Source organism: Euwallacea fornicatus, chromosome 30 (genome assembly GCF_040115645.1).
Source record: "Euwallacea fornicatus isolate EFF26 chromosome 30, ASM4011564v1, whole genome shotgun sequence".
NCBI lineage: Eukaryota > Metazoa > Arthropoda > Insecta > Coleoptera > Curculionidae > Euwallacea > Euwallacea fornicatus.
Window position 1 is genome coordinate 1,046,573 of NC_089570.1, and position 27,097 is coordinate 1,073,669.

The window sequence follows — 27,097 nt, forward strand, 5'->3', positions numbered from 1 at the left end:
AAATAAAAGCCCTCATAGACATCATTAAGAATGTGTTATTATAATGCTTCGAATAATACAAGCAAACAAATATTATGTTTGAAACCGCACATTATAAAACACCTAATCTAATGTGCAATACGTAAAAAACATTTCCCTTTTTGACCAGAGTTGCTCATTTCTATCAGCGACATTCGGGAACGCAGCCATCATTTGCTTGATCAAAAAGGGTTTTAAAAGACACTTGTATAATAAAAAAAATAGCTAAGAACTAAAATAGAAAAAATGAGGTCCGAAATGCGCAATTTTCACAAAATTATTTCGAAATTTTCTTAAATTTAACGTTTACATCTTCCATAGTCTCCCTGGTTTCCCTACCTATACTCATAACGGAATTGCCTCGCTAGGGTGTTGACTTTTTAAAGTTTTCCCGTCTCGCATCTATAATAATAATAATATAGGAACATTTTTGTCGACACTAAAACTGAAAACCTTATTCGGGTAAACATTAATACTCTGCGCGGAAAACGTTTAAAAAATCCCCTCGGAGCACATTATGTACTACTAAAAACGAGTTTATTTTAATATAGTGGCAGCACACTGACTAAACTGTATTCATTATAGAAAAATAAGTAGTATTTGAAAAACTGAGACGATCGATTCTCGTAATATAATCATTAATTGTAACAATATAATTGCTTATATTAACCGGCAACATCCCCGCTCTGTCGTTTTTGTACTTTGCTTAGTCGAGCAGGGAAACGTTCGGAAAAAATCGCTAAAGATGGAGCTTAAAACACACAGATATACAAAAATCCAGTTAACGCTAACTATATGAATTTTGCCAACAACGAATCCTAAGACGCAGGTCAAGAGTATGGATGGTAATTAGGCTACGTGTCCAAAGAGCCGAACTACAACTACTAGATACTTTTTAGTAAAATATTAACTTTTCCCTAAATTTCTGCAGCGATTCTGGGGCGTCCAACAAGCCGCGACATTCTGAAAACTTCGAAAACAACCTTTCCTAATACCAGCTCAAACCGCGGCCCCAAACGCCGCCTGTGGAGTAAGATATTTCCTAATTTTATCATGCTAAACACCAAATGAAAAAATACGATGACCGCGTCTCTATCCAACTCTTCAAACCTTTCCTAAACCTTAGCTACTTATTACGACATATCGCAGAGATTTTTCGAAAAACATCAGACTTTCCAATCGAACTGACCGACTCCTCTCAAGAAGATGAATTATGCTGCAAATTTGTGTCGGTCAGCTGTAGATTCAGTTAAAAATAACGCGCGCGCTTCTCAATGATCCACAAAACTATAGTCCGAACCACAATAATAATTAATACCACACACGTATTATTCAATCGATTTTTTTGTGATCGTGGAGCTAAAGCTACAGTATTAATAATCCAAAATCCGTTGGGCACTACACTACACATATAACGAAAAACAACTTCTATATTTTCAAAACTTCATAGTTGACGTATACCAATTTTTGCTTTAAAGTTATGTACAAAAGATGTCTTGCAGGATAACCTTTCAGGCATTTATAAATGAAAGGGCCGGGGGTCTTTTATTTATCCAACAAATACCCCCAAGAAGATATTATAGGTGAATCGCAGCAGCTGAATAGTTGAAGTTTTTGTTTTTTTTTTTTCAATTGCCGACGTTTCGAACTTGTACTGTCATCCTCAAGGCTGTCAAAAAATAAAAGAGCATTAATAATGCAATCACCCGGTAATTGCTTTTCCGGCAATTTCGTTTCGGTAACATACACAGCTCTTTTATTTTTTCATAGAACCTGAAAGATCACACTGAGCAATACTACCGTCTTTTCTTTAATTTAAAGTTGGCAATCAGATTTCTACCAAGGTTGTGCGCAAGAACTCAGCAAATCTGTTTATCGAACACATCTTACCTCGCCAAAAACTTTAGCGTGACTAATTAAATGACCCTTCAAAAATTCGCTTTCCGCGCCACTGCCTTCAGTAGATGAAGACGTGACTTCTTTTTTTTTATGTTAAATTGCTGCAGTGGCGTACCAATAAAAAAATTTGCAGTTTCCTTTTACGGCCTCGATTATGTACTACCTGGAAGGTCACCGTCAGCATCGAAACATCAACATCGCAATATAATACAGACAAATATTAAAAAAAAAACAACAAATAAACAATAACTTGTACTGTGCCCCGGGGCAAATTTCGAATTTGGGAATACGTAATTCTCTCAACTGAAAACCGAAGGCGGAACGCTTAATGGAACGCAAAAGTTATCGGAAACCGTTAAAAAATCACAGGTTACATATTGTATGAAAAATTAACGAATTTGTGCTGGCTGTTCAGCTTCGCTTTTTGTCTCTCTCGACTGAAATAAAAATGTCGAAGAATATTTTCATTAAATCCCCCACGTTTCTTCCCGGTTTTCGGCCGAGATTCATCATGAAACAAATGGTAAACACATACAAACATGGAATGTGAGTGTTGGTATATCGCCAAAAAGGAGACAGTACAAGCCGCAATACCAAAATCAAACAATAATCAAACAATACACAAAGCTAGCACTAACTCTAACTAGGGAGATTCGTATGAGGTACGAGGATCTCCTAGACTAACCCTAGAAAAAATTACAAAGTAATGATTATATACAAAAGGAACAAAACAACTCACGAAAAACTCCTTACAGCGACGTTATGAAATATTATTAATATTAATTATGATAAACATATGTTTTTGGCGTTTCGTAAAAAAGAAACTTTCAATCGTTTTTCATTTTAAGTAACAAAAATAATAAAATAAAAAATCGTCATGTATTTTTTTTGTAACATGGGTTCACGTTACAGTGTTTTATGCTCGCGCGTACTAACAATTTTACACAATTTCCATTTTTACATAAAAAGAAAATATCTTTTTTGGTCCTCCAGTCTTTGGCTCGTGTCACTCAGCCTCACCGCCCGCAGTTGCTCTCAACAAGCATTAAAATACTATTTCGGTGGAATGTTTTCTTGACTTTTAGGAAGATATTTACACAATCAATTTCTTAAGGCGCGGGGATTACTGGTGTTGTTGTCTCACGACCCCTGATTTAACCTATTGGAGTGAGCGTTTCAAATCATTCGACTTACTTTCTAAATCGTAATAATTAATAATAATAATAGTTTGGTATGAATTTGATGGCACTATACGGCGGAAAAGACGCGTTTTCAACTAGCCAATTCCACCTGAAAGAAATTTCGCTTCTAAAATTTATTGTTCATTGGAATTAACTTAAACTTATTGCTGCACCACTCAATTGAGCGACGCCTCAAATGAATCATACACTCAACTTCTCCGCAATCTCATTCATGCTCAGACGGGAGATATCTCCATTGTTCGTCACGCCTTATCATCATCAGTCTTTTTCCTAGGCTCACTCTGTAGGTTAAATCGGAGGCCGCGGACGCGTGACACGGACAAAAATCCGGGATCTGAACTGAGACAACTTCAACGGGTGTTGGTGATGTGTCTCTTACGGAACTTGATGGGAACGACAATCAAAATAACGCACATTAATTTTTTACGAGTCCCCCTGACCCCACCGCCGACGGTTTTCTGCCGTGGCCGCAGTGGCGCATCTTAGCGAAGCGGATGATGTTCGATCACGAGGCCTGAAATGAGAGAAAAATAATCAAACGAAGTCCATATGGTACTTACGGCACTTAAACGCACAAAAATGCAAAATAGAGAGAGATAGAAAAAATCAATGAGAAGGAAATTTTAAGAAATAATTTTGATTGCTGCTTTGATTTGATTGGGGGTGATTCTTCACGCAATTTCAGTGGTGTAGGATAATTTCTCTGATTTGTAGGCGTGATGAAATTTTAAATTGCATAATGTACCTGTTTAACCACTATAACACCCGGCCGCGACTGTTGGTGCTGCTGAAGCGTGGCAGCTGTATATTCGATGTAGGAATCGGTGCGGGTGGTTAGCGCCAGAGGTATGTCTTGGGGATCGGGCGGTGACGTTGTTACCGTCACTGACGCACCCACGGTGGAGTCATCATTGAACATGTGATCACCTATTCAAACAAAGAAACGTTACATTCAGAGTCTTAATCCTTCGACTAAATGCGTTAATTCGACAATTGCACAATAAAACTGATAAAAATCACGCCAAAACAATTAACGATTAGACGTGTACACATATTACAAGGAAATTAACCACGTGTGCATTAATATCTAAAGTAATTGTTGACATTACAAAATTATTTTTACCATGACTTTTTTTCCCTTGTCCATTTAACCAACCACTGTTCTTACCTTCAAGATGCCGAATAGCCTCCACAATAGTTTCCAGATTCTGTCGCGATGTCTGGCTCACCGTGTAAATGGTGCCGGAATGAACGTCTTCCTGCGTATTATTTGGTGATGGTGCTGGCAACAGCTCCACCTCTACCTTGGGTTCGGCCTTGATGGCTGCCTTCAAAACACTAGGTATTCGCTCCTCCTCGACGACGTTTATGGTACCTACGATGGGTTCCGGGGTGGAACATCGCGATGCAGGAGCCGAACACACGACAGTCTGAGTATGCCCGACTGGCGGCAGGTTATCAGCCGTCACCAGCTGTAGATCGCTGATCTCCTCTGGTTCCTCGGTGACGAACTGAATCTGTGTTTGTTGCGGAACAGTCGGACACCTCTTGATCTTTTTAAGAGTAGCAGTTTCCTGTTGAGGAAGGTACTGCTGCTGCTGTTCCAACTGACGTACTTGGTCTTCAAGGAGCAACCGAAGGTTTTTCTCTCGTTCCAAGGCCAGCTTCAACTCGTTGGTGGAGGTCGTGGTGGAGTTGTTGCTGACGGTCACCGCGATTAGCTTCACAGGTTCCGGAGACATTGAACCAAGACCTAGAAAATCTCCAGTGGCGGGCGCTGCAAAACGTACAGATTCAAAAAACTTACCTTCGTCGGCGGACTCCGTGGAAACTGTGGGAAGAATCAATTCTGACTTCATTCGCTTTTTGGGCGGCAATTCACCCCCTTCATGCTGCCCCAACAGACGTTTCAGCTGACAATTCTGGCTGAGAAGCCTCGTTTTTTCCTGTTCTAAAGAGTAGATGTATTCCGCCGTCTGTTGAAGAATGGCCGCCTGCAACAAATCGATGAAACGTCTTAATATCATGTTCTTTACAAGAGAATGAGTACTCTTTACAGTACTTTAATTTAGCCGTTTAAATGGCCATGGCAGCGTGAGCAACATACGATGTAGGAATTTATTGCCGTAAAGTAACGATCCGCCGGTGCACTCCTGCTATTCACGATAATCGACATTCTTAGCATTCCTAACACCAGATGACTGTTGGATTTACTGTATTTTACGTAACTTTATTTTTATACACGATTTAAAAGTCATTCCGTTAACGTTTTGTAAACGTCTTCATGATCAAACTGCCGTTGTGAACGTCAAAGTTTGACAGCAAAAATCATGAAACACAACGTTGCCGTTTCTTTGTATTAACGAAGTAGTAACAGGAGAATCAAATTACGGGATTGACATTTTTTATCTATTGGGACGTAGATAATTACGGGCCGTGTTCTGATTATGGGAACCGAAACAGGTGTTCAAAATGTAAAGTAATACATTCTTGTTCTCTACTTAACAACGAATAGTTCCGGATTTTAAATGCATAAAAGAAAGATTTCTTAAAAAATATTACCCATCCAAATAGAAATTCTATATTACAGAATTTAGAAGGAAATTATCACCTTTATATGCAAATATAATGAAATTTCGACCATAAAAATACCATGTTAAATAAGGAAATACGGGGCTGTGAAAATAAACGATATCGCTTATTTTCCTACCTCAGAAATAAGGTCGACCTTATTCTGAGCGGAATTCTAACCATTTTAAAGCCCAGCGTAGGCTTCAAAATGATTCGGTTAATCGAACTCAGTTTTAATCAGGTTAATCCTGGTTTTATCATATATTTCGCTTTTGGTGGAGCTCAAAATATTTTTGCTAATAATACATGAGTTTTGCTCGAACGAAATCCACGAGGGAAAAAATGATGTTTTAAAATATAAGTTAGTAAAACCCCAACGGATTACGATTTCCAATTTTATAAATCACACCGGAAACTACAAAATTTAAATGCCCATCCAAGTGTGTCGCGAGACGGAAAAAAATCAAAAGCAGATACGGTCCTGCCGTTAGTTAAAAAAAGTTCTAAAAATAGAACGTAGTAACCTAGGCAACACAAGCCATCTTGTCTGGTGCTGCCACCCCACGCTGACAGTGGCGGAATCCGGAACTTCCGTCGGCGCGCGCTCGATTCTGAGAAAAACACAGGCTCTAGAGAGGGGAACGGGGTCCGCGGGACTTTTGTCACGTTGCCACGTCCTCGTCTTAAACCCTGAAAATGGGGACTTTCGCACATACGAGGGGGAGCCGCTACTACAATAAGGTCAGTAATAAGTCATAGAATTTCTCGATTGTTCGCTTGTTTTTTACATATTTCCGTAGGGTACAAAGAAACGTAGTTGCGTGCCATTGCATTTACGAACTATTACTGGTACTCGATGTAGAACATAATTTAATAACCTCTAGCAGCGGCAAAATGACTGACCTTGGCCTCTCAGCGAAATGGCGTCGCTCGGCGCCAAGTTGACGCGGTTTTCGCCAAATCAGCTGTTATAAATTTGTAATGTTATTACATATGTGGGTATATATAACCGAATTCGTGGAATCCACGCCCGGCCGCTTTATTTGGCTACGCGAAAAATACGTCTATAAACTGCGCGAAATCTGAACTGGACTTGGAAATATTGGATGCCACATATTACACCTATGCCCTTGAAAGGTACCATCGACCTGCCGCGCAGCTTTCACACCACGACTCCTTAACTTGAGCACCTGCTCAATTCCCGTGACAACAACGTCTTTACTGCCGTTTAATTCATTTGATTAAGTTCAAGGCCTCGCTAATTCCATATGTCTGGCAAGCAAATTAATATAATATGGAAACTCTCGAGCGAAGGAAACCATCATAGATCGAACAATGGAGCATTAAAATGCTGCAGGTGTAACGTAAATGAGCCGATTTTGGTATAGACAGGCCTCTTCCTGCTGACGAGTTCCCACAGCTTTAAAGACCTGCCTGGGACATTTAAAATTTAAAGGTCACGCGGATTCTTGGTTCTCTCGTCTACTTATGTAACTACGCAAACGCCAAGGTTAGTAACCACATTAATACCATTGACTTAATATGGGGAATTGGCGACACTGACAAAATTGCTATTCAAATGTCTGCTGGGTGAAACGTCACTCTATTCTCAGCGGTAATTTTTTCATTTTGACGCCATCTCGGTCGCTCAACGCAAATTCCATAACAAATTCTTTAAGCTCTTGCATTCTGTCTGTTGTTCTCAGACATCCGTCGGAAGTAACAACCTTTCTTCCCACCGTTAAAAACGGATGGTTGAACAACGTAATGACGTACTTAATATTCCAAATATTTTCACACATAATCGCCAGTCTAAATAATGCATCATTTCTCTTATTATAATAATACGCTTTCCGTTGCGAGCTCGCATCTAGACCAGTCAACCGGAAGCACTCGTCCGGTATCACGTCACTCGGTTACGAGTCCGGCTATCCTACAGGCCACATGACCAAGTTCAAAATCGCTTTTTTCAGCTATGACACAACAGATGGCTTAAGAAGCCGAACAAAGCCATTGTATCGATTGGAAGATAAAACTCTCCGTGTACCTGGGGCAAAAAGAACGAAGGAAGTGAACATCTGCCTGTTTTAAGCAGATGTTCTCAAACTTTAGGGTATATTTTTACCAATTGCTTCCTACAAAAACCCAACGAGGCAAATCTTACCTCACACCGATCACCTGATCGACGTTTCTCCTTTCATTTCGGCCGGTTCAAAGGCCCTGAATCGAGCTTAATAATAATAATTTTGTTTTGTTTATTCGACCCACTTTTTCTGGACAGACAACGCAACATCATACATGCTCGTTTGCTACTAATGAGCGATCGAATTCTGTACTCTCTCACACGCCAGGTCAAGAAACTTTAAAGGTTACAATTTACCAATCTCAATCCTGGGATTGGGCTCACTTAATTCAATTTTCATTTTTAAAATATATTAATAGTAATAACTTGAGTTGTGAACGCATCATGAAAGAAATCAACAGATGCGAGAAAATTTTTTTTGAAAGAAAATGAAAACATTAAAATTGTGGAAGGACGTCTAAATAGGATGAGCAGACTATTAAGCTACTGACAGATTTGAGATCTTAGAGTTATGTTACAGTCTTTTATTTCTTATCCTACTGCTCAATTCTGAGGAGTTCCTTCCTTCCCTCCAATACCCACGGTCATGACGCAATACATCACCAACCTAACATCGCGGTAGAACCGCGGATAAGTCATTCACTCGTGCTGTTATTAAAATAGTTGGCATTCCAAAGTCTAACATTCAGTAGTAGTGCCCCCAGCGTTCTATTAATAGAACTTGAACCGATGGAGAAAGGCGCTTTAAAATGGAAATTACTCCCATCTATACAGAACAACGTTGGTTTGATTACTGTTGAGCAAACACGCCGCTAAGTAGTAAGAATTTTCCTATCACCACGTGGAAATTTTTTGTTCCCCCTTCGAAGGATTTACGGCCTAAGTGCGCCACTAATCATCACCTCTTTCACTTTGTTTAACATATTATTCAAACACCTGCGTGTCAATGGGTTTACAGTGGATTTGTACCATTCCGACCGATTGAATAAACAACCAGGTCGTTGACACTACCATTTCCTTCAATAGGACATCGAAAGAATTTTGCATCTGTAAACGGTACCAGCGGTACTGTCTTATCTACTGCCGCTGTGTGCGCAATTGAGTTATTTAACATTATGAGACATTGTTTACATTGTACTGTATATTTAATATGTGCAGAGATTTCCATCACTTACAGCCTTGAGACAAATTCAAATTTAGAATCATATTTCCTTGATCTAAATGTACCAAAACAACAAGCGAACGTGCCGAAAATCAGGTGATTTTCGCTGATGTCCTGTTTCTATACTATCACCTTTATCTATTATTACACAAGATTATTTATAATTCAGTTGCAAAGTCCTCATCGTACCATCTTGCAAGTGGATTAGTTCGGCTTTTTATCAATCTATAATTAGAGCTATACATATGATGCAGACTTGTTTAGTTGCTCAGCTGATTTTTAGGTGATTTGCCTCTGTTTATCGAGCATTCGTCATGGTGTTTCCCAAGGTTTTTTTTGTAGTACCATGCCACCCAGGTCTGTTGGTACCAATCGGCTCATGTTTTCCACCATCTTCGAGATTCTTTGTTACAGCTGGTCGGCATGCGTCGTAGCCGGTAGATAGTGACTGTTTTGACCTTGATTCGTCTCCCGGGATGCCATTGACCCAGCTACTCCAGCTGAAATTCCAAGGCGTTCCGGTCGTACGGCGTCGGTCTCCTGACTCCATCTCGAGAACAATTTTTTGTTATTAGCGTCCGTTGTTAATCGGCGACGCTGAGAACTGGTCCTTCGTATTTTTGCAAAAGTTTCAGAAATTACTGTATTTTCGTCCTACGTAAAATGATGTCAATAGAAATCTCACAATCTGGCAACGTAAGTCGCGCTTTGACAGCAAGCGTCACGCATCAGCTGCGGCAAACGTTTTGAGACAAAAGAAAGACGTCTTGTTGCCATTTGTTGGAGTGTGCACTTTTACCTTGAAATCGTTTTGAACTTAGCTAAAACAACCGTTTAGAAATGAACAATGCCATGTTGCACCCCAAATCTTGCATGAAGAAGTATGACATTCAACACATCTTTGTGTTTTTCTCAAATGAGCTGTTTAACAAAATAATCGAAATTGTACGTTTTTCAGTCATACCTGTGAGTTCGTATTTTGTAAAAAATATATCAAATGAGTTATATTGATACTTGGGAACGCCCGACCCGGCACTGTACTGCCCGATCAGACGGCCGCCACTGACTTTTTGTCGTCTCACTACATACTTTTACTGAAAATCAATTTGAGCTCTACCCAGGGTGGCTGTTCGGTCGACATGCGACTTAGACCACCCGACCGTAAACGACACGATATTTTCAGTACTGTCAAACCAAATCGAATCATAGAAGTGCGACTTTTACTTGCTTTCAGATGGACACAATCTCATACGAACACTTATTACGTTTCTATTGAATTAACTTTCAACCTCGTACAATCTTCCAAGTTCTATCCACATTTTCACTCTAAAATTGATATTTTTTGCGAACGAAACGGGAGGAAACTCGAGGCTGCCATTAATACTGGGAATTGAAACGTTATTGTTTTGTTTACAAAGCCTCCTCGAGAAAAAGCGTCGCTTCCACGTGACGAATTATTGTAAAACCACGTGTCAATTTTTGTACTCAATTGAGAATTGTGTCTAGTTCTTTATAAATTTTCATATAGTAATCTGAACGGTTTCTCGAAACGCTTTGAAAATACCAAAAATCCCTGAGTGCCTTTTGCCTAACAATGTCATTTTACAAGCAGTTGTTAATTGAACTTTGTGAAAATTAAGGATTAAAATTTCCAACGTTCCAGCATAATACGCTTAAGTCAGCTTCCGAGAGAAATGCAGCCGTGCCAATAAAGACTACTGTTCCCTGAACGCGCCCAATTACGTGTTCCGAGGAAATTGTATATTTGGTTGTCTAGATATAGGAGTCAAGTTTATTAGATTTGGCTGCGTTTATTTGGCTACACTCATGATGTGTGAGTAACTTTCCAAGTAAAAGTCTTTTACATCATAACTTTTTGAGTGAATGGTAAAAATGTGACGTCTATTGCTACTGGTGTTTTCAATATAACTCGAACTGTAGGTAACTTTTTCGTCGGTGCTTTTGAATTAAACTTAATGGCCATGAAGTACTTGGAGCTATGAAGTAGACGTACAGAATGACTCACAGTCATCTGACTTTTTTACTCTATAAGCAAGTAATTACAATCCCATTCTTGAAGCAGGTAGTGAAGATGTCCAACCCTCATTAATTGTTACTATTACTCTACTCATTACTCGATGATGTGTAATCCTTGGCGCCGGCTCTTAACGTCCAATTTCCCGGGCTTGCGCCACGCCCAGCTGATGCTGCAGTGACGTCGGGTGTCGCGACGCCAGCCGTGGGGCGCCGCTGACGTCAGACGACGCCGGGGTCGACGGACCTGATCGACGGAGCCGCCTTTCGTGCTGAGGACGCCCCAATGCCCTGCCCTGGTTCGGTTTGATTGGTGCCCCCATCGGTTTCGGTCGAGGGTAGACAAGGTTTCTAGGTTCGGAAAACTGCGCCAGATCCGGTCCTGATCGATGCCGTTTCTATGCAATGCCCTCATAAATCAATGCAATGCCATTATAACTAATCCCGTCGCTTTATCGCGGGGATACCCAACCAGAATTGCACCAAGCACAAGTTTCTAATATACGCGCAAATGTACTGCTACGCAGTCACCAACGATCCAACATTTTTTGCAGGACTCAGGCCCCTTTTCGGCAGATGCGGCACTAATTTTTGGAGGCGAAATCTGTCGATAAAATACGTCATAGGAGTACTAATAGATGACAAGCATTCGGTTAAAAAATACCGCGTATCTAGAGGCTACAATTGGACTGGTACACCTAGTTCTCCTAGATTGTTGGTAGATTTGTAGAAATGTCACCTTTTAACCACCCACGTTGATTGCCACCTCTCAGAGGATCGCGGAATGCGATTTTTTTATTGGCGGATGTCGGCGACGGTTGTTCACCGCCACGGAGGCCCCACGTTGGGTAACTGGAATGTCGGCGGGTTCCCACGTCCGATTTCAATTCAAAGGCCATTTAATCGCGCATATAAGTGAGAGAAAATGCCACCAGTCCTTGTTTTTTCATGATCGAATTTAACACCTTTCATCAAGGATTCGCCATCAATCTAGCTACAGTAAGAAATGGGGCGTTGTCACTGTTCCTAGCTTGGATTGTTATTTTCGGCCAATCGCAACCTCAAGAGGTTCTTCGGCCTCGTGAGTAATTACATGACATACTTGCAAGATGACAAACAGTACCGTTAATGAGTTACATGATGTTTACTCGGGAAAGATGATGCACAACTTGAGAAAATTCCGTCACATTTACAAAAGATATAGAAGCCGAACAGGTCCTTAATTGGCGCAGTCAATGGGATAATAGTCATTATGCACCTTTTGCACATATACAGAATTTCGTAGAATTTACATTCCACCGCTTCATAATCCGCCCAATATGGTTTATTCTTTTCTAAGGTATTTTGCAATGAAGAACCCTCTTACACCACGAGGTATATGGAGCATAATTACCGAAGTCATTAGGACATAGGTTGAACCGTGTACGTGTCCAATGGATTTCACACTTCGCTCAATTTTCCAGAACCCAATAGGTTTTTTAATACCATCGGAATGCCCCCCTTGCAACGTGTTTCACCGTGTTAAACTTAACTCACAGAATTGCACAGTCAATCGAGGCAACTGCTGAGCTAAAGAAAATTTGTTTTTCCGGTTCATAATTCGAGAAAATTGTCCTGTCTAGGTTTCTTTCGGTTACTTCAGAATTTCTGTCCTACGAAAGCAATAGGAGTTTCTAAGATCCCAACGAGGGTAAATAACCCCATATTATTTTTCTGCATCAAATCTTCAAATCAGGATCGCAAATTTCGTTAATTCCAACTGCGTTGGCGTTTGCTGAACGCTGCACATAACCCAATTTCAATAGTGGGCAGTAGGGTCTCTCTCATTGACTAACAGTAAAACAATGGACCAATTAGAAAGTAAAATTGCGCAGCGCCCACGTGTTGAAAGTAGCCACGCCGGCACTGGCGAATGCAATAAAAGGCGAAATGTACAGTTAAGGTCGTCTAGATTTTGCTTGAAAATTATGCTGTTTTTTTCATAGAATTTATTATACTGCAAATAAAAGAGGTTACGCAATCCAGGCCGACATAACAACTCGTGCTGCATTGGGGAAATCGGTTGTAATTTCCGTTTTCCCAGCAGTCATTCATAAAACAGAATGAAACGGTTTGCATTGTTGTTTACAGACTGACGACTACTATAATGTCATTCATGGGATTCAACATTATTTTTATGCATTTTTGGGATCAGTCAGGCACAAAACCGAGGTTCCTTCCTTGGTTAAGCCGTCCAAAGACCAACCTAAGCCTTTGACGTAATCAGTGACGGACGATTCGTCTTAGTGCTTGTTATTGTGTTTGTTCCGAGGGAAAGTCTCCGTCTTAGGCTGTGCCAGCCGCAGCAGATATGGGCCCAAAAAGGAAGTAAATAATCTTGTCACTCTATAACCTTATTGTCGGTTCATTGTCTCTAAAATTGCTTGTTTGTGTTCGGCTTAACCATGCCACGCCGAAGCCGGGATTTCATTCAAATAATGGAAATTTGAGATTTACTCCAGACACTTTGTCCACATGGCAAGATTCTCCACGTGTAAAACATTCTGTACATGACAATCTGTTTTTCTCTAGATGGAGTCGGAAAAAAGTTTCTTCATCATCATTGACGAACATCTGAGACCCAACAAACTTCATTTCATTTAACATGATGCGTAGATATTTGTCTTCTATGTTATTCAGTTCCATTCCGTTTCTCAAGAAATTCGATCTCCTAGCAGCGATGTCGCCTGCTTCGCCTCTTTCCGCCGACTTGGCAACGTCGCTCATTTAAACATTGGTGTAAACAGTCTTCCAAGAAATTGAATCTCATAGCGGCAACACCGCCGGCGTCATTTCTATTTCTCCTAACTTGACAACGTCGCTCATTTAAACCTTGATGTAAACAGTATTTCGAGAAATTGGATCTTTCAGTAGCAACACCGCCTGCGTGTTCTATTGACTTGGCAACCCCGCTCTTTTAAACATTGATGTAAAAGTTTGTAATAATAAAACGGCAAAGCAGCAGGCCGATCGCAAGGATTTCTATTTATAGCCGACAATAGTATACAGTATATAGCAGGCCCGACAAATGAATGAAAATACACGGACTGGTAGGTTGCTGGTTACACGCTCAGCTGATGCGCCTAATATGATAAATAACACCAATCATTATTTTTACATTGCTGGGATAACGAGGAAAGTTCAAGTTCGCTCGATAAACATCAACAATCGCCTTGGATTTTTTCGATTCTTCACCGATACTAGAAAAAGCATCAGCTGGAAAAGTAGTATTTTTCAGAGCAATATCCAACGTAGGCGCCTCTTTCATTTCTTTCATTAATGACGGCTCATGCCTCAATGTGAGATTTCAAGTGTACGACAAAAAAGAGCTGCAGGAAAATACGAGAAATTGTACACCGGATAAGTGTGGAGGTCGCCGAGTGATCCACTTTCCAGCTTTTGATTAAACAAAAAAAAAACGAGTTTCCATCCATCAGGACCGGATTTAATCCTCTACCATTGAAATACTCCAAAGCTGCAACTGGGAAAGGTCAAAGTGCACTGGGTCATCCAGACTGCGCTTTATTGGACTAAAAATGTCGGTTTTGGCAGAAATTACTAACCTACAAACTAAATCGACAATATTGAATTTTATGGCAAAAGCATCAATCTGGTGACTAATTTATACGAAAAATTGGACCCATTTGGCAACACTGGATAGACGTCTTTATGGGGCGTCGCGACGAGGTGAAGAGACCCGAATGTTACGACGCCCCATTTCACCGAACATCTCGAATTTCCAGTTTCGGTTCCATCAAGTTTCGAATATATTTGAAGGAAATGGATCTGTTTTTTTTTTACATTATTCCTTCTATATGTGTACAAAATCATTCCAGGTACTTTGCATGTACGTGAACTTGTAACCAGGTAACCCAAATACCCTTTTGATCCTATTATTCACTTGGGTTTACTGCGTAATAACACGCTTATGAACAGGTAAGGGGGCACACTGGCAACGCCGCTTCCCGGGGGAAAGTAATGGAAAAACAACACAGGGAAGGATTGAAGTTTTTTCTCCAAATTAATTAATTTTCTTTTCTACTTTTCTGGTAACGAACATCAGCGCAAAAACTAAATTTATCCAACTTTCAGAAAAAATTCCGAACTATGTAAACTAAAAAAAAAAAGGTTTACGGTTTTTTTTATTATACTTCCAATCAATATATCAAATGCATGGAGCTCCAAAATAGATTTGAATTTATTGTATCCATTTTTACTCGTCTATAAGATGGAAATGTTCGTCTAAATTTCGATTCTTCCTGCGATCGTAAGACAAATTATAACGAAATATCCTTTTATGAGGTTTTGCTAATACAATCGACCTTTTGCTTATAGAGTAAGGTGACTTCAATGTAACGCACGGTAGCTACTCACTGACAACCGAAAATATTACGGCTTAATAAAAAAATTTAAGAAATAGGATTAAAAGAATTATATCAGGTTAATAAATATAAATTTTCATATTTCTTTGAATTGTGTGGAGTCTTATCTATAATAATACATACCCGTGGAGTGGCTCATAATCGGAATCTTACTAGTTCATAAATATTTTTGGTATTTGATAATTACATATTTCTAATGGCTCTAATGGCTTTTTTCTTTTTTTTACACACCAAGCCGCTCCTGTCTTCAACCCTCATCTCTCAAAACCCGCCAACGTCGCATAAAACTCCCTCCTCCCTCACACCCCCTTCCGCGGCGATGGTTTTGTTTTTCTAGCCAATTGTGCGTACTCCGCTCATGTTATTTCGCCATTGATCTCGTGACGTCAGCGGGACTTCGACGGTTGCCAAGACGACGGCAGCTAGATCGATCTGGCACTGCTGCCAAGGCGTCGGCGCGTTTCCCTTTTACCATGGGGAAGGGGGGCTTAATGCGATTTTTTCACGGCGCGTTCACGTTTTCGAATGGAGGACTTTCGTGGTCGAAACTGATGATTTCGTGGGTGCAAGATTAGTACCCACGTGGTGCACTTAATCATAAATGTTGACAAAAGCGTAGGTGATAGGAAGGATAACGTTACAGCTCGATGCGTGTGTGGGTGATGACTCTAATGCGAAACGCCCCACGCAATATAGATTGAGAAAATTTGAACGCAACGGTGACTAAATCGGGCATTTGATCATCCCTTGAATCTTCAATGAACTCGCCCTAGATTTACAGATTCCGCATATGTCTGGCTGCCAATCAGGGCTAGGGCAGGCTTACTACCGATCACGTTACTACGGCCCTGCGTGACATGTCACCTGTGTCCTCCACTGAAGGGTGGAGACCTCGCCCTGTCCTCCGCGCACTGTTGCCGCCTGTCTCTGACCTTATTCCTATATTATGAATAAATTACCAGGCCTTTTTTACATTTTACAATTTTCCGTTTTTGATGATTAATAAATGCAAGTTCAGGTGTTCGATAATTTTCCCTCACATAAAATCAACAGCCTGCCCAACCCTCCACCGATTGGAATCATGGACAAATTCGTCTAATAATAATAGGACTAATCAAGATACACTGCTTGCGTATTGCATTAATATGTGATCAGAACCGCAGCTCTGATATTGAAGACTAATCATTGTCAGTTTTATGCAAAAATGTCGCAGATTCCTACGCTATGATTCAAATAAGGAAATTAACTTCAAGACGAATTGGGCAACGTCCAGGGGAAAATTCTTCCTTTCCGGGCACCCCGAAGTCTGGCGTAAGGGCTGTGTCGGTTTCCATGACGATGCCACCACGGAAATCCCCCTGCTCCCCATGTCTGTCTCAGCCACCATCTCCCATATATACACACGAAGTTATTAAGCGAAAAAATGGAACGCATTCTATTATGAGTAGGTGCTTCAGGATATAGAAATACAGATTTGTCCACTGAAACCTGAACCAACTTATAGAACATATGTACGGTAATCATTATGACTCACGAAGGTTCATAGGCCGTAAAAGAACTTGCGCAGTCACCGTCCTGCGATCGAACCCAGACGTTGCCTGTACTACGTCGGGTACCGGCATGGCTTTAAAATTTAAAAGGCCGCGATCAGCACAACATAGATGGCCATCACGGAACCAACAGACCGAACAAGGTCTTCTCGTACGTTAAACCTGGCTGCCTTAATAATGGCACCGAGTGTCGGCTGAAGGAAGAAAGTACTCTTGGAAAATTTCCATGCGGAAACATGTTCCATTGACCCCGAGATGACATAAAAGTGCGTCAGCACATTGACGTAACCATCGATTTCGACCTAACTCCGGTTTCGTAATGGAACGTTCCACTTCGCAGTGGGGCTTTATTGGGGCCCAGGCCTCGAACAACCGTTCCTTTCTTGTTAGAAGGGCTTTAACCCCGAAACAGACAAAGATAGAGAGACTTGATTTATGCGACAGCCCCACGTCCGATTAGAGGGACTTAGATATACTACCGTCATTTCACTTTGCTTCATGGACAACCGTATTTTTTTTACCATAAACATTGCTGAAGAACTTAAAAGACAATGGGAAACAAAAACAGATGCAACGTGCTTATGAAACGCTATTACGTTGCTTTATTACAAGAATGTAAACACTACTTCAAGCTATTTCTAAACTTCTGACGAATTCGGTCTAGAAAGTTCTAGAACCCCAGCACGCCCTCTGAGATTCGAGAACGTGGCGTCTTTGTCAGAACGACCTCGCAAGCATAATGCAAACCTTCACAATATAATATTTACTTCGTCAAGCCTCAATTACATTTACAAGTTTCCGAAACCTCAAATTTTGTAGTGGCAAGAAATAGTGGCAACTGAAGTGATTCTCGGGCGCAGTTGGACAAAACAATTGGCCGATTGTGTATGCGGACAATAGAAAAATATGATCTGATACGTTCCAAAATGCGTTTATAACTCTACGTTTGACAAAATATGTATGATTTAGATCAAAGAAATTCGAGATCTTTAACTCGAAATTCTATGGATTTTCGTCAATGTGTGCCGTATTTTTATATTTTAACGGTATTTTTGTTTCGTATATTGCCAGACAACTGAAAATGCAACGGGAAATGAACACAGGTGCATCATGTGTATAAAATACTATTACGTTGCTCTATTACTGAAATTTATGTAAGAATAAGTAAGCGTAGGGACGCTAACAGAACCTCATCGCGAATTCTAGATTGTTCTAGAACGTCTTTGACAACTTTTCGATCTCCGCGATTTCTTTTCACGCTAATGCCAACTTTTCCCGTTTTATTGGCTGACTAATGACAGGAAAACGTTCTCATATTGAAACCTGTCAGCCCTTCACATTACAATATTATTTATTTTCATATTTCCTCCACAATCGCCCCCCGGAGCCTCGCTTTCTGATGCCGTATAAATGGCTGTCCCCCATTCCATTTTCACGCTAATGGATGCCATGACTAGGTAAATTTTTTGAATAGACCCATAATAATCCATAATGGAGGGAGGATAATCCGGGCCCAGGGTATACATTATGGGCTTCCGGATTTCGGTAAAAAAACATTCGGGATCGTAAACCAGGCAATTTTCTGGAAACTCGCAGCAAAGGGAATTACTGTCGGTACGGCTCTGGATTCTTGGATGGAAATTAGAACCATGTTTCCCCCTCTATGTTACGATAACGGTTTTAATAATCGATGTTAATTTTTTTTATTGCGGATGATTGATTGAGCGTGCGGAAATAACGCATGATATGGAAAAAGCTGATTAATCGCTTCACCGGATATTTATCATTTAATTTTTTTGGGACAGGGCGGGAGGGGAAAGGAGAAAGAAAATTCTCTAGTTCTACTACTAAATTTCAACTCCTGAGTTGCATTTACAAGTCTGCAAACCCTCAATTGAAGTACCCAACTTCAATATAGCATGCATATGAATCGAATAGAGTGAAACACAACATTTTCTGAAAGTTCTCAATACGTTCGTGAGAAACGAATGGTACGTCTCGAATTTGAAATACTCTGTAAAAATGAGTCATTTGTCGTCAAATAAATTAAAGCATATATTTAATACCTATGTACCTACCATATATAATAATATACATACATGTTTATTGCTGAAAAGGTGAAAAGACAATGGGAAAAGAACTAGATGCAACGTGCCTATAGCGCATTATTACGTTGCTCTAGTTCAAAAATCTCTGCACGGAAACAGAAGACTCCTACTTCTTTCTTAAACGTCTAATGAATTTTATCTAGAATGTTCTGAACACCATCGGGCGCGCACTCTAGAATCTTCGAGAAAATCGCGCCTTTGTCAGAAAATAGACCCTCGTAATCTTTCCCAATTCGCACCTTTTTTACTAAGTCAGCCCTTCACAATACAATCAGAACCAACTTTCATCATGTAGATTCTTCTCTACATAGATTGGACACGCTCAATTGGAAATATCAAATATTCGCATTTGACCAATTGAGGGGTTGTTGTAATTTGCACCACATTTATTGCTGAAATCCGGACAAGACAATGGAAAATGAAAATAGATGCAACGTGCTTATAAAACCATATTACGTTGCTCTAGTATAAAAATGCATGCAAAACTATGCTATGTATAATTCAATCACTTAATTCTTAAACTTCTGACAAATTCGGTCTGGAAACTTCTGTACTTCTGGAAACTCACAGCGCGCGCATTTTAGATTATTCGAGAACATCGCGCCGTCGCAACGAGGTGCTCGTGAAGTTCTTTCGATTCTCACCAATTTCAATGAGTCAGCTCTTCACAATGCGATATTTACTCCGATATTTAATCGAGCAGGTTACCGAACAGCTGAAAAGATAATGGAAAACGAAGATAGATGCAACGTGCCTGGAAAATGCTATTACGTTGCTCTAGTATAAAAAAAATGTACGCATGCAATACTGAAAGTACTACGTCCACAAACGTAATTTTACTTATTTCTAAACTTCGGGCATTATCGAACAATGGCTAGGCTACTTTAATTTATGAAATCTTCGGTTTTCTGCTCATTTTAAAGCGACGAATTCCCCTCAAAAAATTATTGCAAAACCCACTTCCTTGGGCAAAGTGAACACGTAAACGGCCAGACCGAAAGTCTGCCGATGCAATCAGCATATGAATGAACTCTATCTGGGTCACAAAAGTCACACAGTCGGCAGTCAGAGGTGCATTTTTTGTAGTATTTGCCACACGTGCGTGACGCTATAGAGCCATTAATTCTACCAGGGTCTATCTGCTTCCAAATATTAAACCACTTACCAAAGCACTCAATCAATAATTGATAACTATTCCTAGGAATTGGGTCAGGGCTATTTTTACACGGGGTTTAAAAAGGATTTATTTATACATCGACCCACGAACGGAAATCCTAAATTCCTGCGACTGGCCGATGGTTTGTCTGGCCGCTAATTGTCTCCGCCATGACCTAGTTTAGGCTCAATGTGACGTGTGAACACGTACACATTCATCCAAGGCTGTTTCCCATTGGAACAAACAATAACATACGGAGGAGATAAGGGAGCCTTTGAACTTCCCTTTATTCTATAAAGGAATCAAACAGCTGTTTTTGCCCGCACTCACGCTCGATTGCGTGGCTTTTTCATTTCCGAAGCCATTGAATAATTGAACCGAGCAATTGCGTCGTAGAAAATTGCGTTTCACCCTTTAAACGTAATTACAAGAGTAGTGTAAAGGAACTACCAAGGTCGGCTACTTTAAACTGAGGAAGCCTTGAAACTTCACCATCCAAAAACAAAGAATTCTACCTGACTGCGCGCGGATTAATTTTGATCACAGGAGATTTGCAAAATTCAATGAATCGATCCCAAGGTTCATTTAACAAGTTTTCGGCCCGATTGCCTTGCGCTTCAGATAAAAAACAAAGGCCCATAATTAGTAATCGCTAAGTAGTCTGGTGGTTCGTCCTCGAGATCAAACCTGCGATGTCTGGTTTAACTAGGGTTGTAAAACGACGTTGGTTCGATTTTACACGTTGACCGGCATCCTCTCGCAATATACATATGTCAAAAGTGTCGACAGTCATTGTCATATGAATCACTCATTCTCTCATTCATGAAATTGACGGTCAAATTCAAAAATATCCGAACAAATTCAATAAGACATGGTGACATGCGAGATTATGCATTTTAAGTGTTTATTTTAAACAAAACTAAACCTATAACAACAATATACCGTTTGTTATTAAATATCTGAATCGCTGCAAAAATCTACACTTTGCCCGTAAAAGTATTAAAAATTAATTAATCTAAAACGGTACGTCAAATGGGAATTCGAACGCAGCTAACGAAAACAATTGACAGAACTCCTATGGCGGCCGTGGAAAATTTCTGCCAACTACGTTCCAACATCCGCAAATTAATTTTGTGGTGTGTAAATTTTGAGTGCAACTTTCCCCCAACAGCCAAATTGTGTAGGATTAAACGGATTCATTGATCGGTCACGTTTATGAATGGCTTGACAAGGCTGCTTATCGCGGCTTCCTTTGTGTATTGTATTTCATCGGCGTTTATAGCAAAAATAAACTACGGCACCGCACCAAACCGGATCATGTCCGCTATCAACAACATGACATAATATTTGCACAGAGTTCGAAATATGTATTGTCCAGACAAGGTAATAATGGGTAAAGTAAAGCGAATGGGAATTTCCCTATAGACACCCGCTTTTCGTGATGTTTACAAGACTCATTTGAAGGAAAATTTTCGGAATTAAATGGGTTAAGGAAGGGGGAATAGATGCCGGGCATCCATTACTCACGTAAATAATTCCATAAAATGGTGCTTGTCAAGTATCTAGACTAAACAAAACTCATGTGGCGTGATCAAGAATATTTGATGTAGGCTGAATATTTATAACCGCGTTAATGTATGTAAATCCTGGATTCGGTAGAAAATCATATGATCCAAAGTGAGGCCAACGTCCCACTCGCGCATCAGCTGATTTTTCCACGTTATTTGAAGCAGCTGACTATAGGATGCGCAGACTGGCAAGTAAATGTTTGCATGATTGGCGCTAATTATCATTTCGTGTTAGGACTCGCGTTTTATAAACCAATCGCCACTTGTTTCAGTTTTTAAGTTTTCCAATTCGAATATTCCTACCTTGCTGAGTTTCTCGCCTTCGTGATGCGGCAACAGACTGCGCAGCGACTGGAACCCGTTGTTGATCGACTGCATGCGTCTGCGCTCGTTGCTGTTAGCGATTTCGCGACGCATTCTCTTTTCCTGGTCCATGGTGATCGTCGGGGGTTCGCCGCCCTTATTGATGCGGCTGCAAATGCAAAATGCAACCAGTTAATCATTTGAACAATAAGGCAGGTCAGCAATGCACGTAGCCTCTGCACCAAACAGATACAAACGAATTTGTTTTTACATGATGGCACGGTTTCACACGAACTACGAATTTAAACTAATTGTGAAGAGCGTCCACTTCCCATTTGGAAATTAAAAAAATAAAAATACCTTTCCAAAGGCACCACAGAAATTATTCAAACTACATTACAGTACCAAAACTCACAATCGAGGAAAAATATTAAATAAACGGTATGTCGTCATACTATATTTCCAGTCAATTATGAGCACCTAAATAGTATAATCTAATAACGATTAGGTGCGTTCTTGACATATTTTTTCATCTGCATCATCGAGTATATATTGCACTATGAGCACAGTTAAAATAACGTGTGTAAAGCATATATCATTGATTGGGAAAATCCACACACCCATAAAAATTGGCAACATGGCACCTTTCATTTTTCTCGCTAGTAACGTGACGCAAGTTGAACGATACCAGCTCTCAAAGGATGAGCAGCATTGTCAGTTCCTCCCGATTGTTGGCAGGGTTGAGAATTTTTCCACAAGCTTATCGTCACTACATGTCCTTGGTGGATTCATTCCACAACGAAAAGTTAACACAAGTGGAATGAGCATGCCCTATTAGCAAACACGAACATGAAGGTTATTTTCTTTCTTCTTTCATCTTTTGTGACCAACACCTGCGCACGTGTGTTAAAACCCAATCGGGCTTTCAAGGTGAATTCGACCCTTATTCATAGGAAGTCGGTTTGAAATGCGATACCCGAGCGACAGCTGGTTGAGGCGAATTCTGATGAATTTGGCAATTACTTGCGCAACGTGGAAAAAGTGCGTCCGCCTTAGCTGCGCGTTATTTATGTTTTCGTTCCATCCTTCTCTAATCTATGACACAATACTGCGCCGACCTTGTCGGCGGTATCTAATTATTGGTGCGGTGCGGCTTATACCTTCGTAATAGCAGGTAGTTCGTAACCAAATGCCTAGTCTATTTATGGGATATACAACCCACAGACTATAGATGGCAATCGATAATTTTCCCATTACGTTTCTAGTCCACGCACTAATTTTATTTTTTAAGATATGATCGCAGGAGCAAATCTTGCCTGCAGACATATACAAAAACAAATCCAATTACCCAATTACCCACTTGAATGGTAAATTCCAATCTCGTAATTTTCCCCCAGTGGCTAGACTGCTCCACACCCGTGGCGCCGTTGATGTTCTCCGTACGCAACCCCTTCAACCCCTTGGGGAAGCCCGTTCCATGGTCAGCTCAATCGATATATCGATGCGAGGGCGTCGTGTTAAAGCTGCACCCCGACGTTCATTTTGTAATTTTACTGACCATAGGGAGAATTTAATTCGTTCGCAAAAAAGACAGTTTTTACGGGAAACTGAAGGGTTCTTCTACTAAACACGCAAATGGAGCAAGGCCGAGACGGTTATAAAGGACGTCGCGACGCCAAGAAACCCCGCGTGTGCCGATGATGTATAGACGTCTAGACGCCGCTTATTGCAGTGCGAGGGCAATTTCTCTCTTGAAACGAAAAATCTTAAGACTGAAGATGATTAAATCCGGGGAAATATTACCGGGAATTGCGCATTAAAACGCTACTTTCAACTTTCCCTATTTGAGGGAACACCGGTGGATAATTGCTTCCATAACCGAAGCCCTAAAACGGCAGCGATCTTCCCTCGCAAAACCTATATATCAGCGGGAATTGGCCGCATTATGAAACTCATCCCGTTTTCCCGACTAAAAATTACCGCCATTTTCCGACCGCCATGTGGCTCTTAAAACGGCAAGTTATAACGCGCCGTCTGCGAACATCACGTATTTCCACTTTAAGTCTTAGTGTTTCTTTCCAATAATATCAAGTTTGATCTTTGTACTTCAATACATCGCCCTCAAATCTTGGCCAGAAAAATCACGAGGTATCAAAACGAACACCCCCATAGGACCCGCATTGAAATGAATTATTTTAAAACGAACTAAATATACGATTAATCAATACCACTAAATGCCCTTATAAAGCTACTTCCATAATCCTCCCACCTTATTAATTTTTCCTGACTGATTCTCATGGCAACTTCCTAAGAACGGCACGCAACATAATTATTTATTTATGCGCATTTATAAAATATCTTCTATAAATAACCGGCACTTGTTTATTATTAAATTATTCACTGTAAAATCAGTTAATATGTAAGAATGCGTTAATCATGGGGATGAAACTTAGGAGAACAACAGACAGATGCCGCTTGAATCTAGACGCGCTTGCGCATCTCTCGTTACGCACTCCCATCCCGTGGCAGTTGGCATATGCATGTAAATTTCAAAGTCCTGGTAATTTTAATTTGATACCGGTTTCGAATTCCGCGGAATGGCACAAGAAAAATATTGATGGCGGTACCTATGCACAGCCAACGTCCGCTGCTAAATTCCTCCGACCACATGAACCTAAACCGGTTCCGCTTTAGAATAAAATCCATCTTTGCGAGATATTTATTTACTTACGGTGCAGAATTCGCTTGAATGCACATTCCTTTGCGTTACGCGATCGTCCAATCGACTGCCAAGCTATGCGGCTGTATCCGATGTTGAAATTATCTGTAGAAACTCCAAAGCTCTTTTCTACACCAAATTTCTGCTTTGTTCGATCAAGCACGACAGAGTTTGGGTATCGTCAAGTCTCCGGTGAAAAGTTAGCGCTATCTTCACTACTACATCGAATACAAATTCAATGGAACCAGCCCATACGACACATTATAAAACAACATGTGAAGGATGAATCATCAACATCAAAATAGCAATTAGTTCGAACCAAAATAGCATGGTGTATTGCGCCGTAGGATTGAACGGAGAACCGATCACCTTTACGGTGGCCTTCAAAGGTTACATGTAACTCCACATGAATTGTAGTAAATAACGAGTTACACAAGAAGGATTTTAGTTTGAATTGCACATTTCACAACCTGCCTGTATTTGCTGGAAATGGTGAAAGTGCTCCTTTCCTTTAAAATAAGAAGGTAATGAAAGTCCTTTCAATACAAAAGTACATAGCGAAATTTCAAATATCAACGTTGGGACTACTAGAAAGACCCATCATTACGATATTTGTCTTTTTTAATAGGAAACGGCATGAGTTTTAAAGCCCCAGTTAAGAAAATGAATCAGACACTAAACAGACGTGAAAGTAGGGTTCAGTAGCCGGCCACCACGCCTTAAATAGAGCCCATTTCCTAAACATTTATTCCAATGTCGCCTACGGTTGCAGAATTGGAAAATATGAGCAAAAATTTATTCTTACTTGACGTGTAACAGCTGTGCTATAACAAAAAGCCAGTTGAGAATGTAACCCTCCATGCAACCATTAACAGCTGTCAGATCAGCAGTTACAGGATTTGATAGAAGGTACATTAATGGTCAGATGTAAACAAATATTCATGAGTCTTCACACTTGGGGCCACTCAATTAATAGATCATTTCGAAAGAAACCAAGAAACTGATTATTCTCTCTTGGATTTTGTGATGAAAAACAATTATTAAAGTGGACACTACATACCTATAGCCCTCTGTTTTAGGGCGGATGTGGAGTGTTACAAACTGGAGGCCTCCATAACAATAAAAATACTTCTAAAGTCAAACAGTGACATTGAGTAGTAGAATAAGAAAAAGGATTATGGGAAAAAATGAAGGTATTGCTTATTTTTATTATTAGTCGGTTGAAGCAAGATGACAACAAATATTCCTTCTGTTCTGATGACTCTGCAACTTACACTAGTAACATTTTTCAGGAACTTCCCTATATGTCAGCAACATAACTGCCTTTCTCTCTAATTACAAAACAGAAAACAAGACACGACCCTTTTTTTGTTAAATGACGTACAGGATTATTTTCACAAATTGCACATACCGTTAAGACCTTTTTCAACAAACAGTAATTAATTATTTAAACTATTTAATTACGAAATATTTTACAGCACTATCACCAGGTAAAAAACGTTGAACAACTCCTTGAAATGCTGCCAAGAAATGCATCATGCACCGAGTGCTTACTACACAACCACGGCGCGGGTTTATTACGGGCATGCACTTGGATTTCGCGAAGCAAAAAAAAAAACGATTTGCTGGAAATAACGCGCCGACATGCTGGTTCGAGATAAGTCTACAACTACAACAGTTTGTACTAAAACGGTGACGTATTTTGGATTGTCAAAATCATGTGGACGTCAAAAAAGCGGGTAAAATCATGTGGTGTACATACCTCGCAACGTTATCGATGATTTCCTGCTTTTCGTCGCCGGCCTCCTCGAAAATCACCCCTTCGGTATCGATGTACATTGCCATTGAAAATTCTGAATTTGCGAGCACACAGTTACCGGTAATTAAAAGAAAAAACCGCCTAAAACTGAATTACAGTACGGAGCGCGGGATAACGAAACACTAGGTAAGCCTCACAGAGGTTTTCTGAGAGCGCGGGAAACAGCTGAGAAACCGGTGGACGCCAACGTACGATTCATACGCACAAGCGGCGTCGTTTTCCAATATTGACGAAATTATCCGAATTTTTTGATTGCACGAGATGGAGACTGCGTCAAATTGACGTAAATGAGAAAAACTAACCAGTTTCGATAATTACCAACGAAATAATTAGCGAATAATTCTGGTACTATTTTCGACGCGGAGCAATCTATCGTCGAACGTAGCGTATTTCCAACGTATCGTCTACCAGCTGTAGCGGAAGCCCCGCCTACCGCTGCTCCGTCAGAATGCGACGTTGCCACGTTTTTAACCATTATTCTTGA

General features: G+C 40.3%; 1 protein-coding gene and 1 long non-coding RNA gene across 3 annotated transcripts; both read right to left on the reverse strand.

The window, feature by feature from the left end:
- Positions 1–17: 17 nt before the first annotated feature.
- On the reverse strand, positions 18–27,002 carry crp (cropped). Of its 2 annotated transcripts, none has more exons than XM_066298326.1 (6): positions 26,557–27,002; positions 22,076–22,244; positions 4,927–5,113; positions 4,288–4,872; positions 3,865–4,046; positions 18–3,633 (listed from the first exon to the last, which is right to left on the reverse strand). In XM_066298326.1, the coding sequence occupies exons 1-6, from the start codon at positions 26,637–26,639 to the stop codon at positions 3,625–3,627; spliced, it is 1,215 nt and encodes a 404-aa protein (XP_066154423.1). In that variant the 5' UTR covers positions 26,640–27,002; the 3' UTR covers positions 18–3,624. The 2 variants fall into 2 exon arrangements, with proteins under 2 accessions (XP_066154423.1, XP_066154424.1); XM_066298327.1 differs by lacking the exon at positions 26,557–27,002 and adding an exon at positions 26,069–26,465.
- Positions 8,897–12,088, reverse strand: LOC136347921 (uncharacterized). Its single transcript, XR_010733550.1, has 2 exons — positions 9,900–12,088; positions 8,897–9,589 (listed from the first exon to the last, which is right to left on the reverse strand). It is a non-coding gene; the product is annotated as an uncharacterized lncRNA (long non-coding RNA).
- Positions 27,003–27,097: the final 95 nt, after the last annotated feature.